General features: G+C 33.3%; 3 protein-coding genes across 3 annotated transcripts in view; all 3 read right to left on the reverse strand.

Moving 5' to 3' along the window:
- Nucleotides 1–10027: 10027 nt before the first annotated feature.
- On the reverse strand, nucleotides 10028–11911 carry LOC147813923 (uncharacterized). The gene has a single exon (XM_087160155.1). It carries the CDS (start codon nucleotides 11909–11911, stop codon nucleotides 10028–10030), a length of 1884 nt encoding a protein of 627 aa, XP_087016281.1.
- A 276-nt stretch (nucleotides 11912–12187) lies between these two features.
- On the reverse strand, nucleotides 12188–14056 carry LOC147813924 (uncharacterized). Its single transcript, XM_087160156.1, has one exon. The coding sequence runs from the start codon at nucleotides 14054–14056 to the stop codon at nucleotides 12188–12190; it is 1869 nt and encodes a 622-aa protein (XP_087016282.1).
- Nucleotides 14057–16491: 2435 nt separating this feature from the next.
- The window catches only part of LOC147813925 (uncharacterized), a 44864-nt gene continuing 34618 nt past the window's right edge, over nucleotides 16492–26737 (reverse strand). The window contains exon 6 of the mRNA XM_087160157.1: nucleotides 16492–16579. Coding sequence (XP_087016283.1) covers nucleotides 16492–16579 — 88 coding nt within the window. The remainder of the gene's footprint in view (nucleotides 16580–26737) is intronic.

Genomic DNA, 26737 nt, shown 5'->3' on the forward strand with positions numbered 1-26737 from the left:
CGTTGTTACTTTACTGTATATTTAATGTATAAACCGCTTAAAACAGCTTTTCAGCTATCCACTCTTGGTCTGAGAATCTGTGTTAGCGATTTTAAATGTGTGAAAAATGTATTTAATAAAGTAATCCACGGCGCCTGCGTAGAACGGCGCTGTTGGAATAGCGGTAGAAGGCATTTGTTGTAAATACGCATTCTAGACCTACTTAAAAATAACAGCTCACAATTGTAACATTTTTCTGTCTATCCGTCTATACATTTACAAAATAGTTAAAAATAATTAAATAAAATTTTAATTAATTTAATTTTTAAAAAAATCGCTGATCTTTAACTAACATAAAACTAAAGGGTGTCCCAAAATTAACGCAAGATTTGAATTTGCCGTAATTTTTGCAGTAAATTATTGGCAACCCTGAAAAAAGAGCAATTTGACAGCTGAGAGTTTAGGGTTAGTAAAAATGGAGAGTTCAAGACGGTGCCACATTCCATACAGCCAGTGAAACAATTCAATTACTGCATGAGACATTTCCTGGTCGTGTATTCCATCGTTTCGGTGATCGAAATTGGCCCCCTAGATCAGGGGTGGCGAACCTTTATACACCAACGTGCCATTTTTTCTAAAAAATTGTTTGATGTGGTCATAGACGTGCCGTCAAATAATTTTGACTTCGTGATTATAGGTAAAATAATAATACTAAATACTAACAACTCAAAACTCTTTATTTACAATGAAAAAAAAAACATTTTGCAATGTCTCAGTTATACGCGTAATTCAACTTAAAGTAACAACAGTGTGACTTCTGTTGTTGCAGATTAGATGACAAATAACTTATATTAGGTTGTAAGATGTTAGTTTAAGCAGAACTGTTAATTTTTTTGCTAGTTATTTATTGTTAGTTTGTTTTTTATGGTTATTAATTGTTTCTTTTAGCATTAACTGTTAATTTTTTTTATTAATAATTGTTTATTATTTTGTGTGTTTTTTGTGAATTTTAATTTAATTGTTACATATGCTTGATAGTGTAATACCATTTGTGTAATAACAAATGTGATCGGTGGCGTGCCCGAAATATTTTGTCGGGTGCCATAAATGGCACGCGTGCCAATGGTTCGCCATCCCTGGCCTAGATTGTGTGATTTAGCAGCATTAGATTTCTTCTCGTGGGGTTATTTTAAGATAAAGGTCTGTGTCAACAAGCCCAAAACCACTCGCGCATTATAAGAATAAATTAAACGCTGCATCAACGAAATTCAGTCACAATTATGCAGAAAGGTCATGAAAAATCCCGATAAAAGAGGGTGTATGTGCCAACAAAAACCGTGGAGGCCATTTGCCCGATGTGTTATTCCATAAATAACCCTATCCTATGTACTTTATGATTCAATGTTGTTGTTGCTGTTCATTTACGTCGCACTAGAGCTGTACAGTGGGCTATTGGCGACGTATGATTCAATGAAATAATAACAATCTAAAGACTGAAAACTGTGTTTTCTATTTAATTCGCACCTTGCGTTAATTTTGGGACACCCTTTATATATTAGATTTGTATTGCCGCGTATTTTAGAAAAGTGATCATTTTATAAAATAAACAGTGTTATGCAAGCAGAATGATTTGGTTACATAATATACGGTTTTGATATAACCTGAGACAATATTTTTTTTAAACTATATTCACGTGACATAGATAATATTTATAGATTTGTATTTCATTGAATATTTAATGATATAGTGTATAGAATGTATTTGAAAGATTTTTTTATGTTTTTATTTTGTAATTTTGAATTTTCGTCAAATTTTTTATGAAAAGAATAATTATTTTTAACTTAATCAGGGTCTTTTCAAAGATTCCTTTGTGACTACTTCTATGATTTTTTATTTTAAATGTTCAAGAAAGTGAAAAACTGTGGACATAAAATTACACTGAGAAATAATTTATTTTCTAGGCTTTTGGAAAACAAAGACAAAAGAATGATAATTTTGAGAAATAAAAGCTGTTATTTTTCTAAGATCGTTTAAATTAATAGGGGGGCACAGACCTTCCATTTTTTATTTTTTTATTTTATTTAATTAATTTTTGAGGTGCTGTTTTTTTTTTTTTTTTGTTATTGGACTTCTATAACTTTAGTATAAAACATTTAATGAGGTTTTTTAAACAAAACATTTCCAAAAAATTATGAAATGTGTCTCCTTAAACTGAGTTTCAGTGTAACAGGTTCATTTGCAAATAACAAAATCCTGTTATAATCCTGCATTTCGTAGCATTGATGATTTGTAAACTGTAATTCTATTAGTGAATCAAACAACTTCTTATGCTATGTGTAACCGAGTTATATTGTTTTAAATGTTCTAGTTATTTTACTAAAAAAGAGAATTAAAATTTTAGCTCTTTCATAATCGAAATTGCGAACAAATACACAAAACATCTATTCAAACGCCGGTAGTACACAACCACGCAAATAAAACGGCAATAATAAACAATTACTTTAAAAAATGTATAGAATACAATTTTCTCATTTAGAACTTTAGTGAAAACTATAGTTAAATCAAAATATTGCTCATAAATTAATGGTTAAGAAACATACATGTTACTTGGAAAAGATAAGCACTTTTTAAGCATGCGGCACAGCATTCATTTAAATTTTAGGCTTACAGTAATATGAGAAAAGAAAAGCAAGGAGTAAATGCTGAGAGTTTAGCGAGTGAATGATCTTATTTATGATAAATATTCAGTACAATAAATGTATATAACTATTATATTGTAGATATTTTTTTGTTTCGCATTTTAACTCAGTCATTTCTGTAAATATTTTGTTCATTAATAAATATTATTTTACAAATGCTCATTACTGGCTATTTATTGCAGCATTATCAAATTTGCAATCATTTCAATGATTTTGGATTAAGGTAAAAATTATACACAAAGTATTTTTGATGGGTGTGTTTTTTAATAGCCTCCTCAATGTGTACGCTTTTCGAATTCTTGTCCAATTTTTTTTTAATAAGTTCGCATTGTCTCGCATGCCGGGGCCTATACTTTCGTGAACAACTGAGATGAATGATCGCCAAGCGAATTCTGTCGCCAAGAGCTTGGTTGAAGGAATATTGAGAGTGAGCGGAAATGGCGCGAAATTTGAGCAGAAGTGATGAAAGGAATACGCGAGGAAATAAATATTTTCATGAGAGGAAATTTGCAAGAATATCGACAATATTATTTTTCATTCAAAGAGATTGATGGCTAAGCTGCCTGCATTTTAGTTTTGCATTGCTTGCTGCATTAATATAAAATTACTCTTTGTGACGCTTTAACGAGCTAGTTTTTTATAGCTACCTATATGCTGAAATCTGTTCTTTGATGTAGGGGAGAGTCAGGTAGCTTCACCCACTTAAGGAGTATTGCTTATATTTCTGTATAATACTGAGTAATAATCAATATTTTTGTATATTTCTATTGTTTTATCATCTAACTAAATAATGCAAAAAGAATAAACCAAAAAAAGAATAGTTTAACTTAAAAAAATAGAAATTTAAAAAATTTGACTACTGTATTCAACATATTTTCAAAACTATTGTTTACCATGTTACCAGCTGCATAAATACTTGAAAATTTGAAAATAACCTTTTTTTAATATAAAAATTAATGTCCGCTGGCCCATTGACTTGAAAAAATATTCTATACATATGAAATTGACAGTGGGGGGTACCCGCACTCCCCTATATATTTTCCTCCCAAATTTGTACGTATTTCAATCTTTTTTACGTGATAATTAATTTGGTATCTCTTCAATTAATTTATGTAGCATTATTGTCGGTTCGATAATTTTATTTAAAGCAATTTTTTTTTTCGTCATCATTTTCACCATATTCATTTTTTTTGTTTTTGTTTATACAAATTATTTTGTGTTTAGATTGTAATGAAGCAAATGATCAATTGCAAGAAACGGTGAATAATTTGAATGTACTTTATTTAATTAATGCACTATATTTAATGCACTAAATTAACGCACTATATTTAATTTTAAATTAGTTGCTTTACGTTTAAGTTTTATATTTTGTGTTTACATTTCTTGTGAAATACGGCTTAAAAAACACTGATAAAATAGATTTATAGCTATGTCTGATATTAGTGTTGCATTGCTTGCTAAATTAATTTCAAATGGCTCTCAGTGTGACGCTTTACTAGCTAGCCATTTATTGCAGCTAGCTCAATGTTGAAATCTGTTATTTGGTCTGTATGTTTTCCTCTCATATATTTTTTATTTGTACGTATTTTAATATCTTCTGCTTGATAATTAATTTGACATCTCTTTCATTAATTTATGCAGCATTATTGTCGGATCGATAATTATATTTAAAGCAATTTTTTTTGTCCAAATTATTTTTTGCTTAATTTATATTGAAACAAAAGATCAATTGCAAGAAATATGAAGAATTTGAATATACTATATTTTATTTTAATACAATACCAATTTCAAATTAGTCGCTTCACATGCGTTGAAGTTTAAGATTTTGTGTTTACATTTCGTGTGAAATACGGCTTAAAAAACACTGATAAAATAGATTTATAGCTATGCCTGATATTAGTGTTGCATTGCTTGCTGAATTAATTTCAAATGGCTCTTAGTGTGACGCTTTTCTAGCTATCCATTTATTGCAGCTAGCTCACTGTTGAAATCTGTTATTTGGTCTGTATGTTTTCCTCTCATATATTTTTTATTTGTACGTATTTTAATATCTTCTGCTTGATAATTAATTTGATATCTCTTTCATTAATTTATGCAGCATTATTGTCGGATCGATAATTATATTTAAAGCAATTTTTTTTTGTCCAAATTATTTTTTGCTTAGTTTATATTGAAACAAAAGATCAATTGCAAGAAATATGAAGAGTTTGAATGTACTATATTTTATTTTAATACAATACCAATTTCAAATTAGTCGCTTCACATGCGTTAAAGTTTAAGATTTTGTGTTTACATTTCGTGTGAAATACGGCTTAGAAAACATCACTGATCAAATAGATTTATGGTTTTGTTGGATATTAATGTTGTATTACTTGCTGAAATAATTTCAAATGACTTTTAGTTTGACGCTTTTACTAGCTAGCCATGATTTGCAGCTATCCCACTGCTGAAATATATTATTCGGTTTGCATATTTTTTTCTTAAATATTTTTTGTTACTCTTCTATACGTATTTTAATATCTTCTGCGTGATAATTAATTTGGTATTTCTTTCATTAGTTTATGTAGCATTATTGTCGTTTCGTTGTTTTTATTTAAAGTAAAAATATTTTTTTTCATTTATCCAAATTATTTTTTGTTTGGTTTGTATTAAAGCAAATGATCAATTGCAAGAAGTATGAAGAATTTCAATGTACTATATTTTATTTTAATGTAATACCAATTTTAAATTAGTTGCTTTACATGCGTTAAAGTCTTAGATTTTGTGTTATTATTTGGGAATTACTGCTTGGAAAACATTACTGATCAAAGAGATTTATGGCTATGCTGGATATTAGTGTTGCATTGCTTGCTGAAATAATATAAAATGGCTCTTAGTGCAACGCTTATACTAGCAAGCCATTTATTGCAGCTACCTCACTGCAGAAATCTGTTATTTGGTATGTATATTTTTCTCTCATATATTCTTTATTCATACGTATTTAAATAATTTTGAATGATAAAGTTTCATGCTTTTTTTTATTTATTCTTAATCGGACGCAGAAAACCATTCTATAGAGAACTATCATCAAAATAGAAAAAAATTATTCACAAGTAAATTTTTTTATTATAAAAATTTATAAATCCAGAGAATTCCAAAATAATATGTTCTACGTTTGAAAACTTTATTCTCAAAAAATGTACCCTTCATTACTTTAAGATGACATACCACACAATAAAATTTCATAATTGCAGAATCTCGATATGAATTTCAATATGTAACTTAACAGAATAGCTGAATTCTAGTTGAAATTTATCATTCAAAATTAAAAAATACTTACCAAGAAATCGATAAAAAATTTTTAATAACACAAATGATACTATTTCAAGTAATTTGGATGATTCTTTACTGTTGTTTTTCGAATTATATTGATACAGAAATATATACTATTCCATAAAGAATAATAATAATATATAACTATTACAATTATTAACTATTACTAATAATATATAACTATCACATTTATTCACTGGAATGAAGTAAGCAATGTTGACTGTTGACTTCACTTTAATTTGTAATGAATTGAAGAAAAAAAAAGAAAAAGAAAAAAGAAAGAAAAAAACATGCGACAACACGTAACAGCATGCGATCACGAAATCGGAAGTTATGTTGTTGATAATAGAAAGGTAAAAACTATTGAGAAATTGTTCTTCAAATGTTTCGCTCGTTGGGTTTCAGAAAGATTTACAAATGTTCTGGGTCGTTTTTACAAGTTTTTTAACCTTTTCTTTAATGAGATTTTGCTTTTTATTTGCTGCTAAAAAAGGGCGTCCTATTATGCTAATGATTCTGATAGAACTAAATGAAAACTTAATAAATAAAAGCCTGAAAATATCTATCAGCTAGAGGGCGTACTCGACCATTACGATCGCGAATTACGTCGTTCGAAGTACGCTTGGTAATATATGCCAGTGTCTCTCAAAATGTCAAAAAAATTTATGAATAAAATTTATGGTTTAATAATCTTTCTATTTAATTGTTGCGACATTTAGCTAGTGCTACAGAGCCCCACATCTTCTTTCGACTGTTATAATCCTGTTCATGGTTTTGTTTATGTTAAGAATTATCGTCTGCTTAATTTTTAACTTTGATCTAGTTCATAAAATTAAGTTTCTATGGTAACAGTTTTTTTTTCTGTGGAGAAGAAACAAAATGGCTTTGAGTTTATAGTTATTTATTTTTGAGCATTAATATTTACGCCATTTTATATCTTTGAGTCCTTCGAATTTCATTGATGAGACTAGTATTTAATATATTTGTAAATAGGTCTGTAAAATAAATCATTTTGTGTGCTGTAAGTTGTTTATGGAATAATTAAAAACACTGACATCATCAACTAATTCTGATTTGAAGTGCAAAACGGAATAGTTTACATGTCGCAAAATGAATCTCGCTTTCTAAAAATTGTGTCCAGATTATGCTTATTATACTTTTTTTAGAAATGATATTTTAGTTCAAAGCATTTATTTATATCTAACATTTCTTTGAAAAGTGATGTGATTGAAAATTTAAGTAAAGAACAGTATTGTGTGTAGTGAAGAAATGTATAGATAGAGTTATTACAATCCTTCCAATTAATGAAAATATTTGCGTATGGAATGCTGCTATTCATAATAATCGGTGTTTATTATTTTTGATAAACGGATTAATCAAGGAAATTTCAAATGCTGTTTAAAATTTCCTCCTGATTCCTACCGAAAGCATCGCAAGTATGAAAATAAGTTTTTGGTTTGGTTTAAATTTGCAGTTACATTATCAATCATATTAAAATGTTTTATAATGGGGTGATTTCAAAAAAACAATAAAAACAAAAATATATATGCAAGAGATTATTTTTCACGGGCAGAATATTTAAAAGTGTTCATGGTTGACTTGTCCATGCTGGAAATTAAACACAACTAACTTAGAACACTAAAAAATTAACTAATTTCAAAATGAAAACGAGAAATTCAAAACAAATAACAATAATAAAGACAAAAAGATATCGGAAAACTTAAAAACTGTAGGAACACAATATCCATGACTAATTTCTTTATTGTACTACAAACTTATTATTCCTGTAATCTTCAAGAGTTCAACTTCTCACAGTGGACTGATCGTAAAGACACGGTTCTCAGTAGTGCACCGAAGTCAAGCATCACTGGATGCAGTCAGTAAGCGGGTTGGTGAGCACTTTGATTAGCCTGCATAGGGACCGAGGGTGCGCGGTATCGGTCCTCGTTAAACTGCTCTACCGTAAAGTGCTAGACTTAACTCGCAGGTCGTCCAGCTACCAAAGCAAGGAAGCCATCCCCTCTGCAGAGGATCAAAATTGCGATGGCATGTCTTTGGACCTCAGGGATGTTTCCCAGACCGTCGCCAATAGCCCACTGGGCAGCTTTAGTGCGACGTAAGTAAAGTAGATACCTACCTCCGGAATTTAACACACTCATCTAACATTAACGTCATATTATGACGTCATTGAGCATTGAGATGAAAGGAAGAGAAGCTGTATTCTCGATATGCGTACTGTATCTGGAAGTGCACTGATATGTGTACTGCAGTTTTCACAACTTTGATCTGTAAAAATTTCATGATTGTCAATGTCAGTGCTAGTTGAAAATCCAGTTTTTGTTTCTTCAGTATAATAAAGATTCTTTCAGCCATTCTAGGACTTAATTTATTTGCAGTCTTGAATGTTAAAATGCTGGATTGGAAAGTATTTCAATAATTTGTAAGTGATGTTGAATAGAAAATTAAGCTTTAAACATTTTATTTCATTTTATAACCGTCGTTGAGAAGTCGACCAAATTTTGAGTTTATGACTACCAATGTTCAAGTCCATAGCCTTGTAATTTTGTACTTAATCCAGAGGATAAGGAAACTCCTGGATCAAGTATTGGAGGAGATTTGCCTTTCTGAAGGACTTTTTGGTTGAACTAACTCGCTTTTGCATTACACGTTAAGCCTAACGGCAAGAGGACTCTAACCCAGGATACGTCTACCACTGAGGATATTTTACGCCATGTTTTAAGCATTGAAATTTTTCTAATTACAGAAATTCTGGGCTATCTTTCTTCTAATCTGTAGTGTTTTTATAATTTTCATCATGGTTCACATTCAGCCAAACGGACTTCTGTCGTAAATGGATATCTAAAAAAACATAATTCTTTCTGAGTCGGTTCATTTCATAAGAAGTAAAAAAAAGATATTAAATTTTCCCCACTGATTTGAACAAGCTAGTAAATCACATAAGTTTAGTTAGTAAATCACATAGTATTATTTTTACCATCTGAATGGAAAAGTTGCAGAAAATAATATTTTTTTTTCGCACTAGAGACGTATGATTTCGACGATTACCTCTCCATGTTTGTTTACTTTCTGAGTTTTCTTCGAAGCACGCGGGATCCTCCTTGACCGAGCCGTATCGCCCGCCAAACTCAGCACAAAGCGTGAAGGTAGCGGGTTCGAATTCTACTGTTACCCTGGATGAATCTTCGCTCCATCCTTCTCTGTATTGTGCTAGCTGTCTCTAAATTAGAAAAAGGCTTATAAGCCTAAATTGAGCCCACAAACCTGCATATATATGTAATTCCAAAAAACAATAAACCACGAGTACGCGCACATTCACTCCTACGTGTGTATTGGACCATTCCGCTCAGGCGGTTCGATGCTACAGTGAGAATGATGCCTACATTCTGCCGGAAGTGAGTGTTGGGTTCATTTGATGGTTCATTGTGCACAGTAAAGCACGTTGGACTTAAAGGCATCTGGATTACATTTAAAATCCAAAATTGGTTGATAAATACTGGTGCTGATTCGCTGACCTTTCTGTGATATGCGACTAGTTATTTGAGTTTAAATTTTTTTTCTCCAGTTTTTGTGAGGTTTTAAAAAGACGAACGTGAATTAAACGAAGTCGATTGTTCTTTATCGAATGCTGTGATTTTAATATTTATTGACATCACTCAGAAATGAAGATTAATATAAATAAGATGTTGATATTATTTGTAAGAGAGTTGGATGTGCCAGTTTTTTTAAAAGGATTCCGAATCAATAAAAATATTTGGGTAAGTTTTTTGTTTTTAAGTTAATTTTGTTGCTGTGAAACATTCAATGTAGCGATTGTTCCCCAGCTTTGAACTAAATAAGAAGTTCTACTTTATTAGTAGGGATGTAGATGTATTAATTCTCGTAAACGTAATTAAAACACAACTTCAGTATATTTTTGAAAAAGAACAACATCTACCTTTATTTACAAACGACTACTAACTAAAGTGTTGCCATGCAGAGACAACTAAGTTCTTTTACTTAATCTCGTTACTAGGTAATTACAGGCGTGCAACATCCTCCCCGCCCTGGTCGACCTCCAGGGGGATGACCAGCTGCACGGGTCGGGAAATTGTCCCTCCATTTACACGCAGTATGCATGTACGGGCTTTGTTGTCACGGCCTAAGATTACTGACTCGACGCGTGCTTTCCTCCAGGCGTGCCGAGGTCTGACGTCCTCCTGCAACAAGACCACATCTCCGACCCGGATTACAGTACCTTTAGATGAGTTCTTCACATGGTGAAATGTTCTCAAGTCCATCAAATACTCCTTCTGCCATCTTTTCCAAAAGGAGTCCATTAATTGTTGACGACTTCTCCATATGCGTGTTAAATCAGAGTCTGAACTCGATGGGCCAGAAGGGATAGTTGTGAGTCGTTTTCCTATCAGAAAGTGAGAGGGTGTCAGTGCTTCGTCCGGATCGTCTGTAATACCATATTCATGAACAATTGGTCTGCTGTTCACGGCGGCTTCGATATCGCATAGAACCGTGACCAGACTGGTAGTGTCTAAGCAAGCTTTACCAAGGGTCTTCCGCAGACATTGTTTGATGGTACCAATCATTCTCTCCCAAAACCCTCCCCACCAAGCCGCACGTGGGGCGATGAATTTCCATGTCATGTTGTGATGAGCATAAAACTGGTGTACCTTGGAAGAGGATATGATATTCCACAAGGACCTCAACTCCTTGTCTGCAGCGCCGAATGTTGTGGCGTTATCTGTGTACACAGTATGAGGAAGGGAACGTCGAGATACGAACCGTTGTAGCGCAAGTAAGAAAACATCAGTGCTTAAATTAGACACTACTTCCAAGTGGATGGCTCGAGTTACAGCACACGTAAATATGACTATGTAGGCCTTTGTAACCAATTTTTCGTTTTTAACATAGAGGGGTCCGGCAAAGTCAATTCCAGTTGTTTCAAATGGGGTCGACTTTTGAATTCTTTCAGCGGGTAATGGAGCTTCTATCTGTTCACCACGCTTTTGCTTCAGTATCTTGCAAGGAAGGCAAGTGTGTATGACCTTTTTAATGGCTTGTCTTGCTCTTAATATCCACCATTTAGAACGAAGCTGAGAAAGCACAATCCTAACTCCTAGATGGTGCATTTTTAAGTGTGTGTGGCGTATGAGCAGGCTTGTAAAAGGGTGAGAACCTTCCAATAAGATGGGATGTTTTTCTGATTCTGATAAGTCAGAAAATTGCAGTCGGCCTCCAAGACGTATTATGTTGTTGTCAAAAAGTGGGTTGAGTTTTTCTATTTTTGAGTTCTTGGGAAGTGACTTTGATTTCGACAAGGCTTCATATTCTAAAGGAAAAGATTCCTTCTGTACGGTTTGTATCCAATAGTTGCAAGCTTGATTCAGTTCCGTGGCATTCAATTCACCAACCATCTTTTCTTGTGTTTTGCAGTTGTGAATAAAGCGAAAAATCCAAGATGTCACGCGTAACAATTTAAAGTAAGAGCTGTAGTTCCCAGCATTGATAATTGGCAGAGCAGAGACAGTGTAAAGAGTCTGCACTTTCTTCTTCTTTAATTCTAAGTTGTGAGTGTAATCTTCATAAGTGTTTTTAGAATCAGGCCAGTTTTCAGGTTTGATTAACCACTTAGGACCGTGCCACCAGATTTCTAGATGTCTTAGCGTTGATGGTGAAGTTCCTCTTGATAATATATCACCAGGATTGTCCTTTCCAGGGCAATGTCTCCATTGGGAAGGATTAGTATGAGAAACAATTTCCGTTACTCGATTGCAAACAAATGTCTTCCATTTATTTGGGTCACTGCGAATCCAACCCAAAACTACTTGGGAATCACTCCACAATATTGCATTGGACATAGGAATATTAGTTTCAGCACAGAAGTATCGCAACAATCGTGCTCCCATCAGAGCCGCTAGCAGTTTCAAGCGGAGCAAGGTGACTTTCTTGATAGGTGCAAGTCTGTTGCGACTACACACTAAATGCACGTTTGCTTGATCACCATGAGAACTAACTGTGTATAAAACTGCTCCATAGGCTCGTTCAGATGCGTCGCAAAACACATGAATAGTAAAGGGAACGTGTGATGAAACGCCTATAAATCGAGGAATTTGAAAGGAGCAAACGTCATCAAGTTCTCCAACAGCAGCATTCCATGAAGTTGCCAAATTAGAGGGCAGTATTTAGTCCCATTTGATTCCTAGAATCCATGTGTCTTGAAACAGAATTTTTCCAAAGATTACAAATGGAGAAAACAGTCCTAAAGGATCGTAGAAGCTAGCAATACAGTGGAGTAGCCATCTCTTTGTAAGTGGTTTGTCTTGAACAGCGCAGAGAGAGGTTTTGAAAGCATTTCCGAGGGTGTCAGTTTCTGTATTCCACTCTATGCCTAAAACTTTAACAGTTGTTTTGAATCCTTCATCTTGATCTCGTAATTGGTTCTGAAGCATTGTTGAGTTTGTAGTCCATTTCTCCATTGGAATTTCAATCAATTGCATCAATTCTTTGACTTCTTTATGCAGTGTGGTGATTTCAGATTCTGTTTCAACACTAGCAACAAAATCGTCCATGTAAAGATGTTTATCGATCATGGGAGCAGCAATCGGGAATTCATTCACGTGCTTTGAAGCCACTTCACGTGTTGCAGCACATAACAAAAAGGGGCTGCATGCTAGTCCGAAAGGTAGACGAGTAAATCTGTAAGTAATTATTTCGTCCGTGAAAGATGGGTTAGTTTTGTCCTGTGCTAGTCTGTACCAGAAAAATCTTGTGGAATCTCTATCTCTTTCATGTAGGCTTAGTTGTAGAAAGGCCTTTTTTCCGTCACCTGTGACTGCAAATTTGTGCATTCGCAGTCTGAGTAAACAACCAATCGTTTCAGGTAAAAGATTTGGACCGATTTCTAAAGTATCATTCAGTGAAGACATTCCTGGATCATGTGATGATGCATCGAAAACAATCCTCCATTTGGTTTCGTTAAGTTTCACTTTTTTGACAGCATGATGGGGTAGGTAAAATGCAGTGTTTGAATTAGAAGGTTCTAGCTCACAAACTTCAACGTGTCCTTCTACAATGTAGTTTAGCATACAACTATCGTATTCTTTCTTCATAGCATCATTAGATGCAAGTCGCTTCAGGAGAGACTTCAAACGTTTTTCGGTAGTAGCTATGTTAGTAGACAAAATTGATTTTGTAGGCTTCCTAGGCAGAGACACAACTCTACGATTTCCCTCAGTTTGGTAGTTTTCGTGAAATTCTCTCATAATTTCATTTTCTCGAACAGTTTTGTTCCTGATTTGAGTATCTTTGATACCAATACTATCCAACTCCCACAAGCAACGCACTTCGTCATCCAAACAATCACCAGAAATTTGAACAGAAACATGGTGAACTGATGAATCATGTTTGATGGTTGTGTGTGTTCGTGACCCATTAAGGATCCATCCAAAAATAGAGGGTACTATGGCAAGAGATTCTGTAACTTTAATCGGGGGTTCCGTAGTGACCACATGCCAATAATAATCGCCAATGAGCAATTCGATGGGTAAGTTGTCGTCTCCTGGAGGGTCCGCAAGTGTTAGTTTTCGGCTTCGAGCAAATCGAACAACGTCCGCAGGGGCAGCAGGGTGTGAGGTATATCTGTTAGAACTTTCGAAAGCTGTTATAGAAACAGAGTTTTTGTTCCATAAACTTGAAAGTGAAAGTTGCACACATCGTCGCATGTTTCGTGAAGTACTGGGAGCTTCAAAAACATGTACATTTAGTTGCTCAGTGCTTACAATTGGGAGTTTCAGTTTGTCAATGAGGTTTGCATCGACAAAGCTTGTCTGGCTACCTCCATCCAAAATGCATCGGGTTAACTTCGTAAGACCTGTGGGTCCAGTAACATACATGCGTGCAGTTTGTAAATGGGTAAAGCTAGTTTTAGGTATGTTGATGTGAACCTCACTATTTTGGATCGCAGTGTTTAGTGCAGATGAACAAATGGATACGTGGTGTTTCTTCTTGCATTTTGTACAGCGAGCAGTATCTTTTCGAGGGCAATTTGTCATTCTGTGTCCTCTATTAGTACATAAGAAACAACGGTTAGAGCCTTTTAACTTTGCTATGCGAGTGTCATAGTCAGTTATGGGTTCGCATTTCTGAGCCCAATGACCAGAAGATTCACAAAAGGGGCAAAATGGGGTATAATTCTTTTACTTGTGTACAGAAGTGGACTTATTATTTACGTTAAAGGCAGTAGTTGGAGTAAACGGTTCAATAACATCACCTTTTATTTTTGACGTAGTTAATGCTCCTTGCACTTCTTGTGATAAGAACTCCATCATTTTCGTAATGTTTCCTTCGGCCAATTTTTCTCTTTGGGCATGAATGATCCACTGTTTACAAATGTCGTCTGGAAACGCTCGTAGTAATTTTGGAGCTAATACACGACCGTAACTGTCAATGTCTTCACCAAGTGCGCGTAAGGCCTGCAATCTTCTATTACATTCAATGTAGGTTTCATTTAAGGCTGTTGCCGATGAGTTGCGTACTGGTGTTAGATTTTCCAGAAAGTCCAAATGTGCTTGGATAATTCTATTTTTGTCCCCATATCTATTCATTAGTAGCTTTTTAGTGGTTTCATATGTGGCAGCAACAATACTGATACCATCAACTAAACGTCTTGGTTCGTCTTGCAAATAACCTCTTAAGAACACATGTTTGTCAATAGTTGAAAGGTTTGGATTGGAGTCTACAGAAGATTGGAATTGTTCCCAAAAACTTTGCCAATTTTCAATTTCACCGCCAAATGGTTCTAATTTAATCGTCGGTAGTTTCACTGTGTACGTTGGGCTAACAGTTGTTATCTGACCAGCAAGTGATGGATTAGTAACCGAATTAGTCGCCAAATTGACATTTTCAGTGCCCAAATTAAAATTATAGCTAGCGTTAATAGTTGGCGATAGTTTATTTTGGATGTATTTTCGGGCTTTAAAAATTGCGCGCTCAGCATTTTCTGTATAAGTTTCACATTGAGTAATGTCATTTTCATATTCGTCATCCGTAAAAAGAACATGGATTTCATTATCAATCGTTTTCATTTCATTTAAAATAGTTTTTAAACGACTTACCGCATATTCCATATCTTCATTCAAAGTATCGTCTGTCATGTTGTCAATCTCAGTTGAGAAACGAGTTATGTTGCTTCGAATAGTTTTTCGTTTCCGCTTCAATTGTGACACTTGCTCTTCTTTCGTCGCCATTTTTCTTTCGTGGAGATCAAAATTCGCAATAGTAATAGTTTCGTAAAAAACCTTTGGCGTAATTCGTAATAATTTTTGGCGTAGTTCCAAGTCGCTGATTCGTATGAGTATTTCGGCACCAGATATTAATTCTCGTAAACGTAATTAAAACACAACTTCAGTATATTTTTGAAAAAGAACAACATCTACCTTTATTTACAAACGACTACTAACTAAAGTGTTGCCATGCAGAGACAACTAAGTTCTTTTACTTAATCTCGTTACTAGGTAATTACAGGCGTGCAACAAGATGTAACGAATGGATGGTGTTTTCTACACAAAGACGCGCTGCAAGGTTTTGACTGCTTATACTTCTGGTATGATTTGGTACTTTTTGGTATGATTTGAAGCAATTTGCTCACAACGTGGAATCATTGTGTTTTGAAGCTTTCCTATATAAGTGTATATGTTACCTCATTTATAATTTGTGTTTAAAAGAAGAATCGTTATTTGAAGATCTGGCATTACAAGGCATAAGATATTTAATTTGAAATTATTGTTTATTATATTAATTTATATTTATATTATTAATTTAAATTATTCCCTTGCCAGATGCTGCTTTCCTGCGCTAAAAATATCTGAAGAAATAAAACTTTCCTTTTTTACTTTTTATAATTAAAATTGACAAATTAAGAAATAAACATTAATTTTATGTTAGAAAAATTTAAAGTGAAAAATGCAAAAATACAAAATGTTAATATATCCTAAAAAACTTAAAATCAGTAATTTTCTTTTGCTTTTTTCGAAACTATTAGCTTCCTTTTTATTATGATATGGAGATAACAAGAATCCAAAACCGACAGCCTTAGACCCATGTGTTTTTTACAAATCTAGGATCAGCATACTAGCTGTGAGGCCATGTATACCGAACTTCGATTAAACCTTTATCTGGCACGTCTCTAGCTCAAATTTTGCGATATCTTGTATCTCTTCAAAGATTTTAATATGTTTAAGCCAAAAGAATGATCTTTAGACCCAGACAGAAAAGGGGGGTTTAGGTTCATATAATATCAAAAAATAAAAAATGAAATTTCAATTAATGCCAATACTAAAATTTAAATGAAAGAACAAAGCACTATTTTACTTTTCTCGAATCTATTCGCGTCCTGTTAATTAAAATATGGAGATAAAATATGGAGATAACAAGAATCCCAAAACTGACAGCACTAGAACCATGTGTTTTTTACAAATCTAGGATCAGCTTACGATCTGCGAGGCCATGTACACCGAACTTCGATTAAACCTTTACTTGGCACGTCTCTGGCACAAATTTTGCGATATCTTGTATACCTTCAAAGATTTTAATGTGTTTAAGCTCAAAGAATAATCTTAAGTCCTCGACTGAAAGGGAGGGGTGTTTGGATTAATTTAATATTAAATAATAAAAAATGAAGCTTCTTTTTATGCCAATTAAAGAAAAGAACTAAGCACTATTTTAATTTTCTCGAATCCATTCGCTTCCTGTTAATTAAAATATGGAGATAACAAGAATCCCAAAACTGACAGCACTAGAACCATGTGTTTTTTGCAAATCTAGGATCAGCATACTAGCTGTGAGGCCATGTATACCGAAATTCGATTAAACCTTTACCTGCACGTCTCTAGCACAAATTTTGCGATATCTTGTATCTTCAAGGATTAAAGTATGTTTAAGCTCAAAGAATAATCTTTAGTCCTCGACTGAAAGGGAGGGGTGTTTGGATTAATTTAATATTAAATAATAAAAAATGAAGCTTCTTTTTATGCCAATTAAAGAAAAGAACTAAGCACTATTTTAATTTTCTCGAATCCATTCGCTTCCTGTTAATTAAAATATGGAGATAACAAGAATCCCAAAACAGACAGCACTAGAACCATGTGTTTTTTACAAATCTAGGATCAGCATACTAGCTGTGAGGCCATGTATACCGAACTTCGATTAAACCTTTACCTGGCACGTCTCTAGCACAAATTTTGCGATATGTTGTATATTCAAGGATTTAAGTATGTTTAAGCTCAAAGAATAATCTTTAGTCCTCGACTGAAAGGGAGGGGTGTTTGGATTAATTTAATATTAAATAATAAAAAATGAAGCTTCTTTTTATGCCAATTAAAGAAAAGAACTAAGCACTATTTTAATTTTCTCGAATCCATTCGCTTCCTGTTAATTAAAATATGGAGATAACAAGAATCCCAAAACTGACAGCACTAGACCCATGTGTTTTTTACAAATCTAGGATCAGCATACTAGCTGAGAGGCCATGTATACCGAACTTCAATTAAACCTTTATCTGGCACGTCTCTAGCTCAAATTTTGCGATATCTTGTATCTCTTCAAAGATTTTAATATGTTTAAGCCAAAAGAATGATCTTTAGACCCAGACAGAAAAGGGGGGTTTAGGTTCATATAATATCAAAAAATAAAAAATGAAATTTCAACTAATGCCAATACTAAAATTTAAATGAAAGAACTAAGCACTATTTTACTTTTCTCGAATCTATTCGCGTCCTGTTAATTAAAATATGGAGATAAAATATGGAGATAACAAGAATCCCAAAACTGACAGCACTAGAACCATGTGTTTTTTACAAATCTAGGATCAGCTTACTATCTGCGAGGCCATGTACACCGAACTTCGATTAAACCTTTACTTGGCACGTCTCTGGCACAAATTTTGGATATCTTGTATATCTTCAAAGATTTTAATGTGTTTAAGCCAAAAGGATGGTCTTTAGTCTCAGACAGAAAAGGGGGGTTTGGGTTCATTTAATATCAAATAATAAAAAATGAAGCTTCTTTTTATGCCAATTAAAGAAAAGAACTAAGCACTATTTTAATTTTCTCGAATCCATTCGCTTCCTGTTAATTAAAATATGGAGATAACAAGAATCCCAAAACAGACAGCACTAGAACCATGTGTTTTTTACAAATCTAGGATCAGCATACTAGCTGTGAGGCCATGTATACCGAACTTCGATTAAACCTTTACCTGGCACGTCTCTAGCACAAATTTTGCGATATGTTGTATATTCAAGGATTTAAGTATGTTTAAGCTCAAAGAATAATCTTTAGTCCTCGACTGAAAGGGAGGGGTGTTTGGATTAATTTAATATTAAATAATAAAAAATGAAGCTTCTTTTTATGCCAATTAAAGAAAAGAACTAAGCACTATTTTAATTTTCTCGAATCCATTCGCTTCCTGTTAATTAAAATATGGAGATAACAAGAATCCCAAAACTGACAGCACTAGAACCATGTGTTTTTTGCAAATCTAGGATCAGCATACTAGCTGTGAGGCCATGTATACCGAAATTCGATTAAACCTTTACCTGCACGTCTCTAGCACAAATTTTGCGATATCTTGTATCTTCAAGGATTAAAGTATGTTTAAGCTCAAAGAATAATCTTTAGTCCTCGACTGAAAGGGAGGGGTGTTTGGATTAATTTAATATTAAATAATAAAAAATGAAGCTTCTTTTTATGCCAATTAAAGAAAAGAACTAAGCACTATTTTAATTTTCTCGAATCCATTCGCTTCCTGTTAATTAAAATATGGAGATAACAAGAATCCCAAAACAGACAGCACTAGAACCATGTGTTTTTTACAAATCTAGGATCAGCATACTAGCTGTGAGGCCATGTATACTGAACTTCGATTAAACCTTTACCTGGCACGTCTCTAGCACAAATTTTGCGATATGTTGTATATTCAAGGATTTAAGTATGTTTAAGCTCAAAGAATAATCTTTAGTCCTCGACTGAAAGGGAGGGGTGTTTGGATTAATTTAATATTAAATAATAAAAAATGAAGCTTCTTTTTATGCCAATTAAAGAAAAGAACTAAGCACTATTTTAATTTTCTCGAATCCATTCGCTTCCTGTTAATTAAAATATGGAGATAACAAGAATCCCAAAACTGACAGCACTAGACCCATGTGTTTTTTACAAATCTAGGATCAGCATACTAGCTGAGAGGCCATGTATACCGAACTTCAATTAAACCTTTATCTGGCACGTCTCTAGCTCAAATTTTGCGATATCTTGTATCTCTTCAAAGATTTTAATATGTTTAAGCCAAAAGAATGATCTTTAGACCCAGACAGAAAAGGGGGGTTTAGGTTCATATAATATCAAAAAATAAAAAATGAAATTTCAACTAATGCCAATACTAAAATTTAAATGAAAGAACTAAGCACTATTTTACTTTTCTCGAATCTATTCGCGTCCTGTTAATTAAAATATGGAGATAAAATATGGAGATAACAAGAATCCCAAAACTGACAGCACTAGAACCATGTGTTTTTTACAAATCTAGGATCAGCTTACTATCTGCGAGGCCATGTACACCGAACTTCGATTAAACCTTTACTTGGCACGTCTCTGGCACAAATTTTGGATATCTTGTATATCTTCAAAGATTTTAATGTGTTTAAGCCAAAAGGATGGTCTTTAGTCTCAGACAGAAAAGGGGGGTTTGGGTTCATTTAATATCAAATAATAAAAAATGAAGCTTCTTTTTATGCCAATTAAAGAAAAGAACTAAGCACTATTTTAATTTTCTCGAATCCATTCGCTTCCTGTTAATTAAAATATGGAGATAACAAGAATCCCAAAACAGACAGCACTAGAACCATGTGTTTTTTACAAATCTAGGATCAGCATACTAGCTGTGAGGCCATGTATACCGAACTTCGATTAAACCTTTACCTGGCACGTCTCTAGCACAAATTTTGCGATATGTTGTATATTCAAGGATTTAAGTATGTTTAAGCTCAAAGAATAATCTTTAGTCCTCGACTGAAAGGGAGGGGTGTTTGGATTAATTTAATATTAAATAATAAAAAATGAAGCTTCTTTTTATGCCAATTAAAGAAAAGAACTAAGCACTATTTTAATTTTCTCGAATCCATTCGCTTCCTGTTAATTAAAATATGGAGATAACAAGAATCCCAAAACTGACAGCACTAGACCCATGTGTTTTTTACAAATCTAGGATCAGCATACTAGCTGAGAGGCCATGTATACCGAACTTCAATTAAACCTTTATCTGGCACGTCTCTAGCTCAAATTTTGCGATATCTTGTATCTCTTCAAAGATTTTAATATGTTTAAGCCAAAAGAATGATCTTTAGACCCAGACAGAAAAGGGGGGTTTAGGTTCATATAATATCAAAAAATAAAAAATGAAATTTCAACTAATGCCAATACTAAAATTTAAATGAAAGAACTAAGCACTATTTTACTTTTCTCGAATCTATTCGCGTCCTGTTAATTAAAATATGGAGATAAAATATGGAGATAACAAGAATCCCAAAACTGACAGCACTAGAACCATGTGTTTTTTACAAATCTAGGATCAGCTTACTATCTGCGAGGCCATGTACACCGAACTTCGATTAAACCTTTACTTGGCACGTCTCTGGCACAAATTTTGGATATCTTGTATATCTTCAAAGATTTTAATGTGTTTAAGCCAAAAGGATGGTCTTTAGTCTCAGACAGAAAAGGGGGGTTTGGGTTCATTTAATATCAAATAATAAAAAATGAAGCTTCTTTTTATGCCAATTAAAGAAAAGAACTAAGCACTATTTTAATTTTCTCGAATCCATTCGCTTCCTGTTAATTAAAATATGGAGATAACAAGAATCCCAAAACAGACAGCACTAGAACCATGTGTTTTTTACAAATCTAGGATCAGCATACTAGCTGTGAGGCCATGTATACCGAACTTCGATTAAACCTTTACCTGGCACGTCTCTAGCACAAATTTTGCGATATGTTGTATATTCAAGGATTTAAGTATGTTTAAGCTCAAAGAATAATCTTTAGTCCTCGACTGAAAGGGAGGGGTGTTTGGATTAATTTAATATTAAATAATAAAAAATGAAGCTTCTTTTTATGCCAATTAAAGAAAAGAACTAAGCACTATTTTAATTTTCTCGAATCCATTCGCTTCCTGTTAATTAAAATATGGAGATAACAAGAATCCCAAAACTGACAGCACTAGACCCATGTGTTTTTTACAAATCTAGGATCAGCATACTAGCTGAGAGGCCATGTATACCGAACTTCAATTAAACCTTTATCTGGCACGTCTCTAGCTCAAATTTTGCGATATCTTGTATCTCTTCAAAGATTTTAATATGTTTAAGCCAAAAGAATGATCTTTAGACCCAGACAGAAAAGGGGGGTTTAGGTTCATATAATATCAAAAAATAAAAAATGAAATTTCAACTAATGCCAATACTAAAATTTAAATGAAAGAACTAAGCACTATTTTACTTTTCTCGAATCTATTCGCGTCCTGTTAATTAAAATATGGAGATAAAATATGGAGATAACAAGAATCCCAAAACTGACAGCACTAGAACCATGTGTTTTTTACAAATCTAGGATCAGCTTACTATCTGCGAGGCCATGTACACCGAACTTCGATTAAACCTTTACTTGGCACGTCTCTGGCACAAATTTTGGATATCTTGTATATCTTCAAAGATTTTAATGTGTTTAAGCCAAAAGGATGGTCTTTAGTCTCAGACAGAAAAGGGGGGTTTGGGTTCATTTAATATCAAATAATAAAAAATGAAGCTTCTTTTTATGCCAATTAAAGAAAAGAACTAAGCACTATTTTAATTTTCTCGAATCCATTCGCTTCCTGTTAATTAAAATATGGAGATAACAAGAATCCCAAAACTGACAGCACTAGAACCATGTGTTTTTTACAAATCTAGGATCAGCATACTAGCTGTGAGCCATGTATACCGAACTTCGATTAAACCTTTACCTGGCACGTCTCTAGCACAAATTTTGCGATATCTTGTATCTTCAAGGATTTAAGTATGTTTAAGCTCAAAGAATAATCTTTAGTCCTCGACTGAAAGGGAGGGGTGTTTGGATTAATTTAATATTAAATAATAAAAAATGAAGCTTCTTTTTATGCCAATTAAAGAAAAGAACTAAGCACTATTTTAATTTTCTCGAATCCATTCGCTTCCTGTTAATTAAAATATGGAGATAACAAGAATCCCAAAACTGACAGCACTAGAATCATGTGTTTTTTACAAAAATAGGATCAGCATACTAGCTGTGAGGCCATGTATACCGAACTTCGATTAAACCTATACCTGGCACGTCTCTAGCACAAATTTTGCGATATCTTGTATCTTCAAGGATTTAAGTATGTTTAGGCTCAAAGAATAATCTTTAGTCCTCGACTGAAAGGGAGGGGTGTTTGAATTAATTTAATATTAAATAATAAAAAATGAAGCTTCTTTTTATGCCAATTAAAGAAAAGAACTAAGCACTATTTTAATTTTCTCGAATCCATTCGCTTCCTGTTAATTAAAATATGGAGATAACAAGAATCCCTAAACTGACAGCACTAGAACCATGTGTTTTTTACAAATCTAGGATCAGCATACTAGCTGTGAGGCCATGTATACCGAACTTCGATTAAACCTTTACCTGGCACGTCTCTAGCACAAATTTTGCGATATCTTGTATCTTCAAGGATTTAAGTATGTTTAAGCTCAAAGAATAATCTTTAGTCTTCGACTGAAAAGGAAGGGTGTTTGGATTAATTTAATATTAAATAATAAAAAATGAAGCTTCTTTTTATGCCAATTAAAGAAAAGAAATAAGCACTATTTTAATTTTCTCGAATCCATTCGCTTCCTGTTAATTAAAATATGGAGATAACAAGAATCCCAAAACTGACAGCACTAGAACCATGTGTTTTTTGCAAATCTATGATCAGCATACTAGCTGTGAGGCCATGTATACCGAACTTCGATTAAACCTTTACCTGGCACGTGTCTAGCACAAATTTTGCGATATCTTGTATCTTCAAGGATTAAAGTATGTTTTAGCTCAAAGAATAATCTTTAGTCCTCGACTGAAAGGGAGGGGTGTTTGGATTAATTTAATATTAAATAATAAAAAATGAAGCTTCTTTTTATGCCAATTAAAGAAAAGAACTAAGCACTATTTTAATTTTCTCGAATCCATTCGCTTCCTGTTAATTAAAATATGGAGATAACAAGAATCCCAAAACTGACAGCACTAGAACCATGTGTTTTTAACAAATCTAGGATCAGCATACTAGCTGTGAGGCCATGTATACCGAACTTCGATTAAACCTTTACCTGGCACGTCTCTAGCACAAATTTTGCGATATCTTGTATCTTCAAGGATTTAAGTATGTTTAAGCTCAAAGAATAATCTTTAGTCCTCGACAGAAAGGGAGGGGTGTTTGGATTAATTTAATATTAAATAATAAAAAATGAAGCTTCTTTTTATGCCAATTAAAGAAAAGAACTAAGCACTATTTTAATTTTCTCGAATCCATTCGCTTCCTGTTAATTAAAATATGGAGATAACAAGAATCCCAAAACTGACAGCACTAGAACCATGTGTTTTTTACAAATCTAGGATCAGCATACTAGCTGTGAGGCCATGTATACCGAACTTCGATTAAACCTTTACCTGGCACGTCTCTAGCACAAATTTTGCGATATCTTGTATATCTTCAAAGATTTTAATATGTTTAAGCCAAAAGGATGATCTTTAGTCCCTGACAGAAAAGGGGGGTTTGGGTTCATTTAATATCAAATAATAAAAAATGAAATTTCATTTAATGCCAATACTAAAATTTAAATGAAAGAACTAAGCACTATTTTACTTTCCTCGAATCTATTCGCTTCCTATTAATTAAAATATGGAGATAACAAGAATCCCAAAACTGACAGCACTAGAACCATGTGTTTTTTACAAATCTAGGATCAGCATACTAGCTGTGAGGCCATGTATACCGAACTTCGATTAAACCTTTACCTGGCACGTCTCTAGCACAAATTTTGCGATATCTTGTATCTTCAAGGATTTAAGTATGTTTAAGCTCAAAGAATAATCTTTAGTCCTCGACTGAAAGGGAGGGGTGTTTGGATTAATTTAATATTAAATAATAAAAAATGAAGCTTCTTTTTATGCCAATTAAAGAAAAGAACTAAGCACTATTTTAATTTTCTCGAATCCATTCGCTTCCTGTTAATTAAAATATGGAGATAACAAGAATCCCTAAACTGACAGCACTAGAACCATGTGTTTTTTACAAATCTAGGATCAGCATACTAGCTGTGAGGCCATGTATACCGAACTTCGATTAAACCTTTACCTGGCACGTCTCTAGCACAAATTTTGCGATATCTTGTATCTTCAAGGATTTAAGTATGTTTAAGCTCAAAGAATAATCTTTAGTCCTCGACTGAAAAGGAAGGGTGTTTGGATTAATTTAATATTAAATAATAAAAAATGAAGCTTCTTTTTATGCCAATTAAAGAAAAGAAATAAGCACTATTTTAATTTTCTCGAATCCATTCGCTTCCTGTTAATTAAAATATGGAGATAACAAGAATCCCAAAGCTGACAGCACTAGAACCATGTGTTTTTTGCAAATCTATGATCAGCATACTAGCTGTGAGGCCATGTATACCGAACTTCGATTAAACCTTTACCTGGCACGTGTCTAGCACAAATTTTGCGATATCTTGTATCTTCAAGGATTAAAGTATGTTTTAGCTCAAAGAATAATCTTTAGTCCTCGACTGAAAGGGAGGGGTGTTTGGATTAATTTAATATTAAATAATAAAAAATGAAGCTTCTTTTTATGCCAATTAAAGAAAAGAACTAAGCACTATTTTAATTTTCTCGAATCCATTCGCTTCCTGTTAATTAAAATATGGAGATAACAAGAATCCCAAAACTGACAGCACTAGAACCATGTGTTTTTAACAAATCTAGGATCAGCATACTAGCTGTGAGGCCATGTATACCGAACTTCGATTAAACCTTTACCTGGCACGTCTCTAGCACAAATTTTGCGATATCTTGTATCTTCAAGGATTTAAGTATGTTTAAGCTCAAAGAATAATCTTTAGTCCTCGACAGAAAGGGAAGGGTGTTTGGATTAATTTAATATTAAATAATAAAAAATGAAGCTTCTTTTTATGCCAATTAAAGAAAAGAACTAAGCACTATTTTAATTTTCTCGAATCCATTCGCTTCCTGTTAATTAAAATATGGAGATAACAAGAATCCCAAAACTGACAGCACTAGAACCATGTGTTTTTTACAAATCTAGGATCAGCATACTAGCTGTGAGGCCATGTATACCGAACTTCGATTAAACCTTTACCTGGCACGTCTCTAGCACAAATTTTGCAAAATCTTGTATATCTTCAAAGATTTTAATATGTTTAAGCCAAAAGGATGATCTTTAGTCCCTGACAGAAAAGGGGGTTTGGGTTCATTTAATATCAAATAATAAAAAATGAAATTTCATTTAATGCCAATACTAAAATTTAAATGAAAGAACTAAGCACTATTTTACTTTCCTCGAATCTATTCGCTTCCTATTAATTAAAATATGGAGATAACAAGAATCCCAAAACTGACAGCACTAGAACCATGTGTTTTTTACAAATCTAGGATCAGCATACTAGCTGTGAGGCCATGTATACCGAACTTCGATTAAACCTTTACCTGGCACGTCTCTAGCACAAATTTTGCGATATCTTGTATCTTCAAGGATTTAAGTATGTTTAAGCTCAAAGAATAATCTTTAGTCCTCGACTGAAAGGGAGGGGTGTTTGGATTAATTTAATATTAAATAATAAAAAATGAAGCTTCTTTTTATGCCAATTAAAGAAAAGAACTAAGCACTATTTTAATTTTCTCGAATCCATTCGCTTCCTATTAATTAAAATATGGAGATAACAAGAATCCCAAAACTGACAGCACTAGAACCATGTGTTTTTTTTTACAAATCGAGGATCAGCATACTAGCTGTGAGGCCATGTATACCGAACTTCGATTAAACCTTTACCTGGCATGTCTCTAGCACAAATTTTGCGATATCTTGTATCATCAAGGATTTAAGTATGTTAAAGCTCAAAGAATAATCTTTAGTCCTCGACTGAAAGGGAGGGGTGTTCGGATTAATTTAATATTAAATAATAAAAAATGAAGTTTCTTTTTATGCCAATTAAAGAAAAGAACTAAGCACTATTTTAATTTTCTCGAATCCATTCGCTTCCTATTAATTAAAATATGGAGATATCAAGAATCCCAAAACTGACAGCACTAGAACCATGTGTTTTTTACAAATCTAGGATCAGCATACTAGCTGTGAGGCCATGTATACCGAACTTCGATTAAACCTTTACCTGGCACGTCTCTAGCACAAATTTTGCGATATCTTGTATCTTCAAGGATTTAAGTATGTTTAAGCTCAAAGAATAATCTTTAGTCCTCGACTGAAAAGGAAGGGTGTTTGGATTAATTTAATATTAAATAATAAAAAATGAAGCTTCTTTTTATGCCAATTAAAGAAAAGAAATAAGCACTATTTTAATTTTCTCGAATCCATTCGCTTCCTGTTAATTAAAATATGGAGATAACAAGAATCCCAA

This window comes from Parasteatoda tepidariorum, chromosome 3 (assembly GCF_982258835.1).
Source record: "Parasteatoda tepidariorum strain Cologne lab strain chromosome 3, Ptep-v5.0, whole genome shotgun sequence".
Taxonomy (NCBI): Eukaryota; Metazoa; Arthropoda; class Arachnida; order Araneae; family Theridiidae; genus Parasteatoda; species Parasteatoda tepidariorum.

Bases quoted from the DNA above. Each gene is read 5' to 3' on its own strand.
- LOC147813923 (XM_087160155.1), bottom strand. From the start codon at position 11,911: ATGGGAGCACGATTGTTGCGATACTTCTGTGCTGAAACTAATATTCCT.
- LOC147813924 (XM_087160156.1), bottom strand. From the start codon at position 14,056: ATGACAAATTGCCCTCGAAAAGATACTGCTCGCTGTACAAAATGCAAG.